The sequence below is a fragment of the Lepisma saccharinum genome, chromosome 2 (assembly GCF_977018435.1).
Source record: "Lepisma saccharinum chromosome 2, izLepSacc3.1, whole genome shotgun sequence".
Taxonomy (NCBI): Eukaryota; Metazoa; Arthropoda; class Insecta; order Zygentoma; family Lepismatidae; genus Lepisma; species Lepisma saccharinum.
In genome coordinates this window covers 7,505,113-7,522,749 of record NC_139230.1, presented here as the reverse complement: position 1 = coordinate 7,522,749, position 17,637 = coordinate 7,505,113, and the positions used below count along the sequence as shown (strand labels likewise).

General features: G+C 36.6%; 1 protein-coding gene across 2 annotated transcripts in view; it reads left to right on the top strand.

Moving 5' to 3' along the window:
- Positions 1-17,390, top strand: part of eIF2D (eukaryotic translation initiation factor 2D) — a 135,390-nt gene extending 118,000 nt beyond the window's left edge. For both annotated transcript variants that reach the window (XM_083117003.1, XM_083117002.1), the window contains exons 5-6: positions 13,552-13,723; positions 17,165-17,390. In XM_083117003.1, the coding sequence (XP_082973129.1) occupies positions 13,552-13,723; positions 17,165-17,229 (237 nt within the window). In that variant the 3' untranslated portion in view covers positions 17,230-17,390. The remainder of the gene's footprint in view (positions 1-13,551; positions 13,724-17,164) is intronic.
- Positions 17,391-17,637: the final 247 nt, after the last annotated feature.

Genomic DNA, 17,637 nt, shown 5'->3' with positions numbered 1-17,637 from the left:
ACGTAGTGTGGAAAACGACCCAAGAAACTGGTTCCCCGAGACGATGACAAGTAGATGGCAGTGCGATCGACCCAGGTGCTAATTTTGTTATGAAAGTAATGCGGCTTAGTTAGTTTTTTGAATATATTGTGTAGATTTGTTTCTCTAGAAAGGCGGTAAGTGAATTGATGGAAACAGTTATATTTGTGGAGTGATTTGCAGTCACGAAATGGCATTCATTTGGAAAGAAAAGTAAAATAAAATTAATAAATAAATAGCATGCGCAACACAAGAAGAAACATCGCAATGTGATTCCGGACGTCAGGTCTTGGACTGTGTATTAGAGTTTATTTTTCTATGTTATTAGAATATAAATAGTATCCTGAGAGATATTTCATACCGAGGCGACAAACCACAAATGTCACTTGAAAGCGAGCAGTCTGAAATCAATGCAGCCTTTCGAACCATAGGGACAAAAGCTCTGACTGCACCGTTTCCTCAAGGAGATTTCACACCAAAGCGACACGCGACAAACGATACCAGGATTTCACACCAAAGCAACATGGGTCATTCGGTCCAAGGCAACTTTCATACTGAAGTGACACATATTGCTTGGAAAGGAGCCAATCAAGAGCAACATTTCACATCGTAGCGGCATGACGGGAAGCACAGGCCAGCGTTCGGTTGATGAAAACCTCAAGCGATAAGTGTTGCGTGCCGCTTGTCGCTTTGGTGCGCAATCTCACTAAAGCAAGACACTCATTGCATCGTGTATGCGCGAACAACAAACCACAGCAACATGTTGCAAGCTATTGAGGAAATGGCCCAGTTTGAGCGATGCAGAAGCGACAAAGCGACACGTGTGGCTTATAGTGTCGCCTAGATCTGTTGTTGTAATGTGCGGTTTATCGTGTCGCCTAACTGTTGTTCGCAAGCAACGCTTGCTAATAGACTGAAGGCACCATGTCACTTGTCACTTAGTTGGGAACTCCCCCTGTAGCGTGTCACTTCGGTCTCAGCACCCTTCCTTTAAGGAGCTTTCCGACCGAAGTAACAAGTACCACGCGAATACGCCATATGAATGTGTCGTTTGCTGTTTGGACCCTCATGTGCAATGAATGCTATTTTACAGTCTGGAAGTGTGTGTCACTAGTGTGACAGTGTGAACATCCCGTGTCGCTTGTCCCATTGGTTTGAAAGTTGCCTTACACTCATGTCGATGGCACTAAGAAAGTTTTGTGGGGTTCCCCTTGTCGTTTCATGCAATCATCATTATCATCATCGCCGCGATTAGTTTAAAGCGGAAGAAAAGAGACAGTAAATATCCAAAATACAAATGCTTCAGTGTGTATATCTTTAAAAGAAATGATGATAATAATAATGAACCTAATTCATACACAAAAATTTAGTTGCCAAGAACATTCCACGCGTATTTTTTCTCCCATATTATTAACGAAAGTATGACGATAACAGGACGTGGTCGACTGTCTAGAATGTTCGTTAATATCTTCTCGACCACTGTACCAAATATCATAGCAATTATCACATTCATAGAAATGCTTCATGTAAAAGAATCAGACATTGCAGCGAAAACTCCATTTACTTCCATTATAAGCAGTCGAACACCAAGCACCGGGGTCAACACCAGCACCTCTAGTGGATCATTTTCTAGTGGATCATTTTCGAGTGGAACCAGCCTGAGAGCGCAGAAGCATGCCGTTTTCCACACTACGTTATTCTAGGCGCTGTAGTAGAAGTAATACCAGGATAGTCTACTCTATCACAGTACCATGTTTTCTAATTTCTACTTGAGAGAACAAGTGTGGTACAAAATTATCTACTAGTTGTATGTTTACACCAGGGGGAAATGTTTCATTATTTTCATTTACTTCAAATTTAATATACAAGTCAGCTCTGCGAGGATGTACAAAACTGTCACCCCACGTACACATCAAATTCAATTTCACGATTGGGTTCATTGAGATTAGCAAATGTACGACGATTTGGAGGAAAAGATAGTAATTCATAAATTTCAATATGCTCAATGTTAATGGTTATTTTATATATTAATTTCTATGATTGCTGTTGTGGAGGCACCTGAAAAATCTACTACTTCACCTTTTTCGTTGGTTACTATGAACTCTATGTGGTTTATATGATTGTGGGATACTGGAAAATAGATAGGTGAGGAGGGTGTGTAGATGATAGGCTCCATGAACTCAGAATTTGGTTTGAAAGTTGCTATGATTCCAGTTTGTTTGTGACTACCTATGCTGCCATCAGAATTAGTAATCATTCCTTCTGCTACATTACAATGAATATTCAAAGTCTCTATGGCCAAGATTTTAGGAATATTGCCACCTATGTGTTTGATGGCAGACTCCAATTTTTATGTTATTCTCAAAACCTAGTAGGTTACCAAGTGTACCTAGATCAACAGTTTCAGTTGCAGAAACTAATTCCACCCTGTGTGTAACAGAGTTTTGTGATAGTAACACACTTCTAGGCAGATGAGCTTGTAATGTTGATAGATTATACTGACCAGGAGTAATAATAATTTTTTCTTCATTCCCTACTGCAACCCTATTATTGTGTTCTGTGATATTAGGAATAAGATACATACTGTAGAAAGCACGAAGAGCTATAGATTTAGGATAGCTAGCATTGTGTAAGCTAAGTTTTAGTACTGAAGTCTCACTAGTGAGATGAAACACTCCCATGATGCTTTAGATGCAACAATGCTTTCTGAAAATCTTCAATTGATGGTTTATTTATTTGAGATAAGAAGGCCAGCATTGAAACACATAGGTGGCCACAATTTACATCCTCAAAACCCTGGATATGCTCGTCACTATAATAGAGATTAGGAGTATTGAGATAACTAACTAAACCTAATGGAGGTATGCCACCAAAAGAATCAAAAACAAAAGCTTTGTTAGCTTGTTTGTAATAACAGATCCAGTGGGTGCCTTGAAACTATCCAAATTGACTACACCACACTCTTTTTTATATGGTCACTTAATGGTTAGAGAATCTGACATGAAAACACCTCTGAAGTGTTTAATTCCCAAGTAATTCAATTAAATTTTCAATATCAAAGTTGGAGAGTGTTTCTATTTTTTTATATATTTTCTCAAAGCATTAATACCCTTGCCTTTCTTCTCCATTGCTAAATTATGACGTTTTCGCTCTTCTAGTTCAGCTTTGTTGTTCTTTGCGTCAATAACTGTTTTTGCTATAGCAGCACTACCCCCTGCTAGACTCCCCACAGCTCCCAGAGCTGCTAAAATAGCTGGAATACTGAATATGAAACCACCAGTGTGTTTCTTTTTTCTGGAACTCTGCAATCTTTTCAACTGAGGTGTACTAAGAGTAAATTTCATTCCATGACCCTTACTCAAACAAGATTTTTTCTGCTCTTGTTGTTTTTTGGTGAGGTGACTGTCTAAGGATCCTAGAGATTTTAGATCTGAATAAGATAGTCCCCACCCTAATTTTTGTTTTGTATTCATGACAATGGTTGTATTTAATGCTGCTATTTTTTCACCTAATGAAGCATCTTTGCTGATTAGTCTTCCAAATGCTGCTTGCTCCAATTTTTGATCTGCCTCATGACTAGCACTAAGATTAGTATGAGTATTGTAGGCAATGTCATGGTCTTTACAAGCTGTATCCAAAGGATTAATTCCTCTGTCTCCTTTCTCCAGTTTCTGTTCTAGTTTAGTCCCTGGACCACAGTATTGGTAACCAGGTAAGTGCATTTTGAAAGGAAGTTTGTTAATAATGTCATTGACTAAACCCCGACCCTTCCAGAATTTTGGAGGTAGAGTATTAATAATTTTAATTAAGTATCCTATGCCTTTACTGTCATTTACAACAAAATTGGCTAGTTTAGCACTAATCATATCTACAATATCTATTTTTTCATTATGGAAATTATTGTTGCCAGCATTTCCTTCTGCTATGACCAACAATCTATCTATGAGTTTTCTCACATCATCCACCCAGACAAACTCTTTGGGTAGAGTATTGTAGTTTTTAATGCCACTACCAGTTTTGAGTTGGTTCCATATAGGTTTAATCAAATTCTTGTATTTATCCCCACTGCTAGATTTAACTCTATTCTGACTAGCATCATTGTTTTGGTATAGAGCATCAGACAGTATCAAAATTTCTGAGTAACTCTGGTAATCTTCATCTGTATAATCTTTGGGGTGTTTCTTAGTGATGAGTTCCCACAGTGCCAGGATTTCTAGACCAACTATTTGCCCCACCCAAATTGACTTTTACATCATCCCCTTGAAATGTAACTCTAGATTTTCCAATTTTCCAGACTACTCCCTCGTTAGGCTCCATGGTTGGATACAATCCAAACACTTCATCTTTGTCAAATTTCCCAGTACTCAGACAATCTCTTGCCAAGAGACCTAACTCATTTTTTTCTGATTCTCCTATGGCCTTAGTAGGTGGTTGTTGGAGTACTAGAGGAGTATGCATACTGGATAGTGGTGTAGGAGGAAAATCTGCATAATTTCTAGCAGCAAGAGGCACTAGCTCATTCATGAGATTCTTATTTTGTTCTGTAACACCCTTAATTTCTCTACCAAGACCACTGATAGCATCAATAATTGGTTGATCCTGACGCTTCTGTTGTTCATAGTATCCTCTACTTTCAGATTTCCAGCCTTTAAATCTTTTGGCCAGATAGTCGTGTAAATTCAAATTGTCTTCAATTTTATGTTTTGTCATTTTTGTTTAGGGGTTATTTATTACGTCACAATGTATCTTATAATGACTCAACATTTATAAAATTGTTAATTTTGTTTCTATATTTTCCATTGTTTGGTTTTTTAGTCATATCAATTGTAGCAAATCCAAAATCTTCTTTGTTCCAACAGGAAGAGCAGAATTTTGAAAATTGACTGTAGTTTAAATCTCCTCCTACATAGTCATTATATACATGTTTAGTGTGGTCCTGATGAAGCAGACAAACTAGATTTGTATTATCACGAAGTAACTGTTTGGGAGTCTTGGAATAAGTCTGAGCCAGATAAAAACAGTCTATTCCTCTGAGTGAAAAATTACGAATTTCATTTTTATTTTCCAAAATTAAATCATCAAAGACTACAACTGATTTTTCATAACAATTGTCAAGTGGTTTTATTTCTTATTTAAAGGTAGCTATGCCCAGTCCCTCATACAGTTTCATCAGCTGCTGGTATTTGGGTTGCTCCAAACTTTTTGTAAATATATACAGGTGTCTGTTCTTCCAGTCAAACCAATTAGGGGCAAGCAGAAAATTATCTACAAGTAGTGTAGTTTTTCCACAACCAGATGGACCTACAATAAGGCATCTGAGATTGTCAGGGAGCAGCTCACAATTTTTCTTTCTAGTTTCTAGTAAATCAGGCAAACGTCTTACCACGTTCCATGTTGTTGTCATAGAATTACTTGGGCTGTGGTAATCCAACTTTTTTCTGGAAATCCCAGCCATTTCACTAATAACTTTTTGTTTTTTCTACGTAATACTTTCTCAATAAGATATGTATCTCGGTATTCAGTTTTGCTAATTTCCTCTTCATAAAATCTTCCTTTCAATATTTCATTGCAATTGTCTTTTATTATATATGTATACTTGTTCCCTGGTAAGATTTCAACCACAGTGAACAACTCTGTACTCCACTTTTTAGTAAAACCCTTTTCAAAATGGGGTTTAAATTTGCTAACCCTTACTTGATCTCCTATTTTGTACTTGGGTTTCTTGGTTGTATGTTGATATTTGGGACAGTAAACAGTGGAAATCAAGTGTGCCTCATTAGATTTGGTTACCTCAGCAGGCTTCATATGTATGGTTCCATGTATAGAATTATTGTAATTATGAACAAGATCAGATAAAATTGTTACCCACCTATAGTTACCCTGCAAACTGAACTGTTTCATATGGTTTTTAGTGTCCTGTTGAATCTTGAAGTTTCCACCAATGGGGAATTTGTAATAATTTAGATTATTATTAAAAATATACAACATTTTACCAGTATCATCATTATATTCTGTTAGGATACTGTTGAAGTGGATAATTAGTAGTCCATTTAGTTTAGACAAGAGATTAGTGAGATTTGGTGAGGCTATCTGAACAGGCACTTCCATAGCTTGTTTTCTAAACCCAAACAGATTCATGGTTATTTTATTGACAAATATCACATTGGTTGTCATTTCCCAGGCAATAGTGACCCCATGGTAATGTATGTATTTCACATGAGAGAATCTGTCTCTTGTCATCCTCTGAATCCAGGGCAATTTTCTTATTTTATTTGTAGTTAATATATGATCAACCATTTGGATTCTTTTTTCCTCCCTCAGTTTGGGAGACTTAGTTTTGAGACAGTTGTAATAATCATCAAAGGAGAGTTTATTCTCTACTGTAGTTCTACCTACTCCCTTGGCTTTTTTAATAGTATCTTTTTCTGATCTAACTACATACATTTTTGATCGAAATCCAATAAATTCCTTACTTTTTTCATCTTTTAGTTTGCCAGGCAACTTTTTATTGTTGTAAGGAATATCAAAACTAGGAGGGTATGAAGGTGTATCAAAATAATTAAACAACTTAGGGTGTTTTATGTATTTATAGAGATTAGGTGTTTTGATATGATATATAAAACTATCTGTGTCCATATACAGAAGAGAAAGGTATCTTTATAAAAAGGCTTGATTGTATCATAGTGAAGCTGGAGTATGTGTAGCTTAGACATATCCAGAACTGTAGCTCCCACATAGATAGGTTTGTTAAATTTAATCCAAGGCTTTTCCATTTGGAAAAGTGACAATTCTTCATGATATATTGTTCTTAATTTAAATTTTGGATCTGCCACTAATTTATTACACTTTTTTGGATCAGAGACTAGTTTTACATCTACATGCTTCCTAATATTCTCCATAGTCTTACCATAGACAGCATTATTCATTAATTTATAGAAATCCTTATCTAAATCTGAAGTAGCAAGTGTTCTGTGTCTTGTGTTAGTTTCAATATAAGGCCTCAACCACTCTGAATACTTGAATCTAAGAACTCTTCGAATTTGCACTATATGAACCTTTTTCTCCATTAAAAATTTGAGATTCTTATAGTGTATGACATCTCTCTTTAGGGTCAAGAGTCATCAGAAGCTTCTTCTGTTTTGATTCAGGTGGACACTTAAACTCAGGAGCTGGTGGGAAATCAGAAAACAGATTGTGTAATTCATGAGGAAAAACAAGATCCACCTCAGCAAAGAAACCATAATTAGTATTATTAAAATTTTGTATATCTATTGATGTAGGTTCTATCCACTCAAATCACCATAGGGAAGTTTCTGCATCATTGAATAACCATATAAATTATTTACATCAACATAGAATATGTAGCTTGAAGGTTCATTTGTGTTATATTCTGTCATATGTATGTTGTTGGCCCTTGCATATCTTTGTGTGCATTGTACAATGCCCCCACGTATAGCTCTTTCTATGAAGAGAAGCATGTCTGTCTGTAATCAGCTCCAATTGAATTTTTGTTTTCAACAACATAGCTGCCCAAGCTAACCCTGGGAGGCTATAAAAGTGTGCTGGGTCCAATTTATAGATATTCATAGACAATTTTCTAAAGGCCTGAAATACGTCAGCAGGAATTGTCACATCCAATTTTAGATAAGCATCATGGAAATCTCCCAGTGTCCTACACCCTAATTTCTTCCACATCAGTTGTGCATGATGGTAATCTTTATCTGTAATATTCTTTTCTCTGAGTTGGCTGTAGAACTCCCATCATGAAACTTAGTATGGTCAATCACATATTCATATGGATAGGCCAACTTTTGTCTAATATGTTCTATGCTCAAGCTAGGAAAACTATTAGTTGTAATTTGGAACTGGTCATCAGATAGTTTCCTGGCAAGAGCATCGAATCCAGCAGAGAGAAATCTCATGGAGTCTAGGAATCTCATATTAATAATGCCACCACCAGGAATCTTTACTGTTTTGCTGAGACTAATATATCTCTCTTGATTCTCTGCTAGGACTTCTATGTTCTCTGTATCATAACTAAGATGCTTAACCAAATGGTGGAAATCATAGCCACTGCCATTATGAAAGAATATGGGGACAAATTTGTGTCTCTCTGTATTTTGAGATTACAGCTATTACACAAGACCCCAAGATTCTTTCCAGTGAAATGATAATGGTGATAATCTTTCTTATTTTCATTTGTAAAATATAAATTGCACTGTGGGCAAATCTCAGTAGCATCATATAATTGCTCTTCAGCAGCAGATAATGGTACTCTTGGTTTTGACACAGATGATACCATACCAATTTTCCTCACTTCTTCTTTTATTTTTTTGGAAAAAGTGTTTGACAGCATTAGGTCCTCTGTATATATAAGGTTCATTAGGTTTTAATAAATTGCACCACACAACTACATAACCATAACCTCTAGGAGTTGATAAGGTGTAGTAGAAGAAATTTCAGGATCAGGGTGTGAATAGTTGATTGGTTTGAGAAATGCCTCAAAATCTGCTATTATTATAGCTGGATGCTTCAACAGAACCTTGTGTTGTTTGAATTTCTCAACCTCTTTTGGTTTGGGCATAATCATACACATCTCACCACAGTATAGTTTGTGTTCTTCAAGTTTCTGGTTAGCAATTTCTGGATTATTAAATTTGACATAGTTCTGTTGAACTTGATTATCAAATATGGTCAAACACCTATGGCAAATCTTAATTTCCCCCTTATGTTTGGTTATTTGACTTCTAACCAGACGAGAGAGATTACGAATAAGACAGTAATGGAAATTCTTGTCATCTGAAATAAGTAACAAATCAATCTCAGTAGCATTATTATTATTGTTGGTGCTTATTCTGACAGGATATACAAAATTATTCTCTGTATAAGCATACACATTGATTGTCAAGAAAAATTATTTTGCCTGTTTTTCAAATTTTGTTATATCAGATATAGCAACAGGATATTGGATACCTGACATAGCATGCTTAAACTGTCTCATACTATATATAATGATGAACTAGCTGTGGATTCCTATCAACTGGGTAAAGTTTTGCCAAGATACACCACAGAAAACACTTGTTATCTTTATTTTTTATATTGACAACTGCTTTCTTTTTTTGAATATTCACTGGAAGAGGAACATAAGTAGAAGCAGAAATGGGTGAGAATTTACTTATTTTCAGTTCCAGTTTGTGTGGACTCCCATATAATTTCCATCCAGATTCTTTAGCCTCAAATTCCTCATGTTTTCTAAGTAATGTGCCCATAAGCTGGGCATAGATTTGTTCCAAATTATCTATATCATTCAAATATAGAGTCTGGGTCTTTGATCAATGGCAAAATATATGACGTGTTTCATCAGGTTTCTCATATTCAGAGGATAGAGTAGTATTAAACTTGGTAGATTTATTTTTAAGTTCATTTCTCAGGAGTTCTACTTGTATTATCAATGATTTTATGTTCTTCAAGAAATTGTTGATATCACAGTGTGGCTCTGATTTAAAAGAGTAAGCATTGAGTTGACCACCAAAAGCTGTAACACTAGGTGTGGTTGAAGATTTAATTTGTTTTGGTTCAGGACCATCAGTTGGAGCTATATCTGCTTCTCTTTTTCTAGGATTGGTCTGGCTAGTTGATGGTTGAGATTCACAACTCTTCTTTTGTGTGCTCATATTAGGTATGCTAATAAGTTTTTCACAATAGGGACAGGGTTGGGTTGGTAATATAGGATTTTTGGGTTGGCCAGTGCATATTGCCAAGTGTTTTGACAAATTTGTTTTAGATATGAATTTACCACAAATGTGGCACTCAGTTTTACAAGTAGCATTTACCATTGTTTTTATTTGGTATTTATAAATAAATAATTTTTTTGGATAGACTACAACTCTAGAGGGTGTCAATATTTCAATCTTACTTAGAAATAATATATTTAGCCCAAGCACTTTTAAAAATTGAATAGAAACTAATTGATGGTTAAGTATATCAAGAATAGTAAACTATCTTGGGTATTAGTTAGCAAAATACTTTTGGATACTTTTGGATACTAGTATTTATATATAGAGAGGGACCATACAAACCAATCTTGTCAATATTGAGTTTTAGAGCTTCTACAATGACAGAGAGACTGTACACCAGCTCTTCAAGTAATTTAATCACATTATATTTAATCAAAATAGTATGTAATAGATTTCCAGACCACCTAGGGTGTTGCAAATAAATCAAATTAGGAACTTCTCTAATTTACGGCACCAACCCAAACCTCAGGCACCGTTCTTAAACAAGACTAGTCACCTGTTTGGAGCATAAGTACACTCTCAACCAATCAACAGGGTGTCACTTGACCCTGAGAGTAGAATATTCCCAAGCTAGATATTCAAATATTGTACTCTTGTTAATCATCTTGGTACAAGAATTTAGAATGTGTAGCATGATTTGGCAATTTGCTACACCTAGAAATTAGCGAAATCCACCAGAAGATATGAAAATATAGCTTAATTTTGACTAAAATAGTCTACAAATATTAATCATCGTAGTACTAGGTCGTATTAATCATCCTAGTACGAGGACTTAGAATTCATATCATGATTAGACAATTTGCTACACCTAGAAATTAGCTAAATCCACCAAAAAATTAATTATGGTCAAAATAGGCTATAGTATCAATTGATCTTAGACAAGGTTGTTTTCAGAATTCTCTAGTCTCTTCTACTCAGCACCTATGTTATTAAGTTACTTGTTTTACATTAAATTATTATTTTTTGTGCATTTGTTAAGATCTTGATACACAGATTTTTCATCACATAAACTTCTTGAATTGAATTTATTAATATATTAACTAATGATTTAGCCAACAGTAACAAATACTTAAAATATTCAATATTTATTAATAATATACTGAGTACATACTGTCAGTTTCACAACAGTCAGATGTATTGTCAGCCATGGACGTCTGCAGGATTTCTTCCAGGAAGAGGCAAGGAGGGTATATTTTTCCAAGGGGCCAAAAGAGGCACATTTCCCCCCATAATAGTATTGTCCCCTCAAGAAACAATGCTTCAGTTTGAAGTTATCATTTTCCTGCAAGGGCTTCACAATAATTAACATAAGTAATGTAACTGAAATAAAAAAAATATGTTAGAAATATATAATTTTTGGTTTACTTTCATTTTCCAGGGAGGAAGGGGAGTGGCCTCTCTTGCCCCTACCTTCCAGACATCCATGTTGGCAGCATTGATGAGGATTAAAAAGCACACAATGATAATTTCATCAACAACTTTACATTTGAAAATTTCATGGAAACTGTTGCGTTTCATGTGTGTGTTATTTTATTCTGGGGGGTGGATATAATTCCCCAGGGATGATTCTTTCTCTACTGCCAGGAATACTTTTATCTAGTGGGAGGAAACCCCCTGCATCCACCCCATTACTTCACCCCCTGTTAGGGACAATTGGAAAGCAAGCTATCACTAATAGTCCCATACAAAAACCCTCAGGCTCTTATTGGGGATCGAACTTCAGGCTATGTGAGAGCCTGGAGCTAGAGGTATTAGCAGTGAGAGGTACGCGTATAGCTTAGGGTAACACCCCAGAGGGAAACAATGTTAACACGTAAACAAGCTAAGGGGGTTCACCCCTATGAAATAAGAACAACACTGAAACTTTAGACTTTAACACTTCGATGGTTGACTGGTCTGTCAGGGTTACGAGAATGTAAGAATGGGGATAAAAGAATGTTCGTTTTACCTCTGGTTCCCTGTAGCTTGAAGATCTCGTAGAATGTGTAGATAAAATAAAACTACGCTATCACACCACTGCTCGTGGGAACTCTTTACGTAACATCGGTACTCAGCCCATAACTGGGGGAGACAAGAACTGTTCTCGCGATCGATTTCTAATGACAACTGGGGTGAGAAATATTCTCTCAAGCTATTTATGTGAAATTCGAACTTTCGATTGTCAAGACTGTTGACAGACCGCATCTCTTGATAACTGCGTTTTCAGCGTAAAGCTGTGTTTGCATTATCTTTCCTGCGATTACGGAAGAATTCATATCAGCGGTTTTTTACATCCGCTGAAGATCGCCAGTCTAATTAGCTTGAAGGAAGCTCTTAACAGCTTCTTTCACCCAGGCCCTTTTTAAGAAGTGATTAGGCTATCGGGCTATGGTGCCCGGGGCCCCAGGTTCGAGTCATGCCATTGGCATGATACACGGTGAAAACCTTAGCTGAAATATATATTGATGAGACATTGTATATGGAAATATTAAGATACTATATCAGGGTGTCTACCAAAATAAAAAATCCAAAATTTTTCATGACTTTTCTTGACCTTTTTGCCTCTTAACATTTATTTAAATGTCCCCAACTTAGGTATAGTTGGAAATTAAAGTAAAAAGTAAAGTGTTCCCCTGTGCTTAGCACCGCGCCATGAAGGCGTATAGGGGGTGTGGGGGTAACGCCCCACACTTTCTTGATCCGGTCGTGAGTGGGGGTGATGTGATCAGCATCACGCCCCTGACTGCCTTTACCCCCCAGGGTTTCCCCCAGGTACCCATGTTATTCGACGCTGGGTGGGCACCGGGGCCGCTTCCATCGTTAGAAAAGTTCCCGGATTTGAACTGGCCGGGGATCGAACCCGGGACCTTCAGCATGGTAGTCAGACGCGTTACCGACTGAGCCACCGTGGAAAAAATATATTTTTATTCAGTGAAAAACTCCTACCACAAGGCTGGTTAAGATAAAAGCTGAAGCTGTTCTTTAACAAGAGATTTAGAGTTCCTTTAATTATTAATGCATGTAAAAATTAATGCTTCAGACTCCATCCTGTATGGGGAATATCTACATTACTTTATTTAATATTTTTACAAAACTTGCTCACATAAAAGCATGCAATTCTTAAGAAACCAAGTGAACAAACCTTAACCACAACTCAATACAATTTTAGATTTCCAAATATTCAATTTTATCAAATCCCACTACAGGTGTATAACAATGTAAATTCACTATACTTTATAATATAGTGACTTTTTCTTCACTTTCTTGACCTACTTGTTGATTTCTTGACTGGTAGACACCCTATATATCCAAAGTTAGAAGATTTAGCTAAGGTTGTCTTACATTCAGGCATAAAGGATAATCTCGATTGGACTACAGTCTTATGTATTAAATTGGGCCTCCCTGATGGTGCAGGGGTAGCGTCATCACCTTTTAATCAAGGGGTCCCAAGTTCGATACCCGGTGGAGGCACATAGTGGTTTGGATCCCACTTTAAACTATAGATCCAGTCCTGATTAGCCTTACTGTGCATAAAGTGGACTTAAAACACCAAATCAATCAATTATGTATTAAATTAATTAATTTATGAATTAAATTTGTGTCTCAACTGAAGGGAAACTTTGATTGCAAGGAGACAAAATGCAGGCCTGTTCCCAGAGTTCAGCACTTCTCTGTGTTGATAAACTTGTTATTGTATTTCTGTCTATCTTTTTCGCTAAACACATAAATTCAGTGAGATGTAATTTTGAAATTTCAGGTCACACTAGTGGATAATCTAGAAGTATATGGAATAAATTGCCAAGAATTTGCCCACAGATGCCAAATTGGAGTTGCTGCAGGCACAACTATAAATGCAGTTCCTGGAAAGAAGAGTCCACAAGTATTAGTTCAAGGAAATCAAGTATTTTTCATAGGAAACATGTTAATGGGTAAGCAGTTCTTATTGTAATCCTTTGGGTGCTCATTATGTGTAACCTTTCTCAGAAAAGTTCCAGGACTGATGTTGTATAGAAATAATGTATTCAACTCATCAACTAATGGTCCTGTCAAAGTAGTCCATTCCACATCTATACATAACTGCCAGTGTTTCTAGAGGTATCAGAATCAAGCAGAGAAAGCCTCTTCTGGAATGAGTCTCAGCACAGGTATCACAGTCTATTGGATTACTGGAATATCTTGACGTTATTTCCTTTTCAGCAGAATTTTCATATGGTAACAGATTGGGTGAATATGAAGGATATGGAAGAGCAGGGATATGATGTTTGGGTTTTTGGAAGAGTTTATCCTAGATATAAAATCATGCATCACTTGCCATCATTACCATCTTCAAATTAATCCTTCTCCTTTCTGAAACTTTGCTGGCACATATGTGAAAAGCTAGTTGTTCACTATCGTGTGAACATGCAATATACAATACCCATGTTTTACACATACATAATACATGCATGGATTGTTGGGTAGGAAAACATTCTCCTGTTTACCCAGCTAATACACACATGCATTATTTTGTATATGTATTTCCATTCGCAAAATGCTATTTTTTTGGGTGATTTTTGTTACTTTGGGGACAACATTTAGGCATCATTGATTGATATGATTTATTGTACTTCACTTTCCTTCCACTTTTGGATAATCACGAATATGAGGATGAATGATGATATTGATGATGGGACACTTGCAAAGAACATCCATGCCCAGACTGGGATTCGAACCTGTAACTCCTTGCACCGTAGCATGCTGTGATAACCACTGTGCCACAGAGGTTGGCTCATCTTTGACATTGTAAAATATACAACAATGCAGTAAGTCAATGATAAAAATTTCCTCAGGTTTGAACCTATGATTATAATATGTAATGAAACTGTGTGTGCTCCAGTTAAAAACTTTGTTCTAAGGTGGCAACACTGTTGATTATGCAAACAAGGTAGATGTTATATTCTATGTGAACATAAAAAAGTAAAGCTCTTCCCTGTGCTGTGCACCATGCCATCAAGGCATATAGGGGTGGCGTGATCAGCACCAACTCTCTGGCTGCCTATACCCCCCCCCCCCCCCCCCCCCGAGTTTCCTCCAGGTACTCACTTTATACGATGCTGGGTGAATAATGTGTGATTCATCTCTATTCTTGACATCTGAAGAATATGCCACCCTCAAACCCTCCTTGAGCACAGCATTGCTTTACTGCATACTTTTGTCATTGCGAATTTGAGTAATTGCATACTCTGGCCTAAGTGAATATATCTGTGTTGATTCTATTTGTATTTCTGAACGTTTTGACCATTTTCTATCTATAATTTCAAAAGAACATCATACGATCTTCACAGATCTTCCGTACCCTGCTATATGCTGGTATACTCGAAACTGGTTTTATACAGGTAAACCACCTGCTGCAATCTCCTCAGGTCTGCACCCCCTTCCCTCTCTTCTAGCTCATTAGATTGGAGAGCTGACTGTGCTGTCTGCAGGGTTGCCTGTCAATGCAAGTGAAATAAATACGATATTTGAAGAGTAAAAAAAAAAAAAAGTGCTCCCCTGTGCGTAGCACCACGCCATGAAGGGGTGTGGGGATAACGCCCCACACTTTCTTGATCCGGTCATACATATTTGAAGAGTAAAATTAATTAATTAATTTTCAGGACATCTGCCACAGTTTCCAGAGAAATGAATTTCCGCTCAAACTTTTTTGCACTCTCCACCAAGTGGAGCTCTAAGAGTGGGGGAAATTTGAACCAAGTCTTTGAATGCTTTGCTTGTGTAGGAAAACAATGCATGGGGGTGAGCATGTAGATTGGTCATACACCATTCCTAGAAAGTTGGTAGGTATGTGTCACCTAAAATGGAATGCTCCAGTTATTTGATCTAACCCCCATTGTTCTACTTTGCTTCTGGATTCATCAAATACAATATTACAAACTAAGGCCAATGATCTAAGGGAGTTAATGCAATCCTGTCAGGGTAACAGAAGACCTTAACAGGTTTTGTTTCACGTTGTGTCTGAATGATGGGCCATGTTTCAACATGGGTGATCATGTGGATTTACATCGGAATGCAGTAGATACCTTTGTATTCATTTATAGACATACGGGTATGGGTATATGTGTCAAATTACACAACAAATATTTTTTTATAATTTTTTTTTGTACACATCTTCTTTGAACAACCTCAATGGTCTTTGGTATTCACCAGAATTAAGGACAAATTAATACAACAGAACTCTGCTACAGGGTCCAGCAACTAAACCTGATGGTTTTTTATTACAAATAAAAACAAAAGTGTTGCATGCAATGAAGTCAATTTAATACATGTTGTACTACATCTCAAAGCATTTTAGGAAAATAGCATGAGTGGCAGTTTCATGCAGTTTCTTGACAAGGATAGATAATTTTTTGAGTAGCACACCTGTGAAGCACGGCAATTGAATTTGACTGTTTTTAAATCAACACTGAACAGAAGTTGCTCAAGGTAACGACGTTCACCATAATCTGCACGTTTCCAGTCGGAATACCATTTTACTGTGGGTAAGGAACTTCAAGGAGACTGCATTAGCAATGAAAAGAACACCTGGTGGACATTGTAAGGTTTGCACTCCCAAGAACATCGAATGAGTTCGGGTATGTTTTGAGGGGTCGTTCAAAAAATTAACTGTCCTTGTCAAGAAACTGCATGAAACTGCATCTCATGTTATTTTCCTGAAATGCTTTGAGATGTAGTACAACATGTATTAAATTGACTTTGTTGCATGAAAGAGTTTTGTTTATATTTGTAATGAAAAACAGTCAGGTTTAGTTGCCGGCCCCTGTATTTTAGTTGTTTCAATTCTATTCTAAAATATGGGTACAGTGTTGGTGAGGTTATATGTGGACTTAGAACTTGCACCTTCTTTTTTAGCCATCAGTTCTTGTTTTCTTTTCTTGCAATTTACATTCTTCTTTAGGAGAGCTTGACCTACACCTCCACCACTTACTGGGTTTTAATTGTTTGGGTTTATTTTACTTCACTTGTCTGCCGCTTGTGACTAATTATGAAGATGAGAATGAGGGATGATATGATGAAATTGATGAAGGGACACTCTCAAAGAACACCCATGCCCAGGCTGGGATTCGAACCCGGGACCCCTAACATAATAGTGTGCTGTGCTAACCACTCCACCATGAAGGTTGGCAACTTGCTGGGTGTGTCTTTAACACAAGTATCATTGAAATTCATGCAGACTTCTTATGTAGTAATATGGTGTTTTTTCTTGAGCATGTACTTTTAAGAAGAAAAAAAAAAGAGGAATTTTGGTGCACTCCACTGTATACTGTATATACATACAGATGATTACATATTTTAAGTATTGTATTTAGTTCCTATGTTTGTATTTTTTGCAGATGAATACCAGATCAATAAAAAATACATCAAAGGATTAGAATTGGCACCAAAACGTAGGAAGTGAGAGCAAATGCAGTAAATTTTCTTTATTTTGATCAAATCAAACCGGTTATAAAATTTCGACAGATATGTGCCCACCTAAATTTGTTTATATTGTACATGCACATGTGTTTCCTATGTAAATTTTTGTGAAGCAGCGACTAATAAATATTTATGTTCAGTTTACGTTACTAGTTTTACTTCCATGGTCAGGTTCAACTTAATGAATGTCCAATTTCATTGTATTTGTGTTCACTTTGATACCAAGTTATTGTGCTTTGTATTTGGTGTCAGAAGAGATGTTGGATGCTGGTATCCTGTGATATCAAGAAGTATGATGAAACCTGGATTCAGTTCCTGGTAGCTTTAGTTCCTACACTTGCCTAGTACAAACAGTTCAGAATAATTGTCAGACTTGTGTGTTCAGTGATGA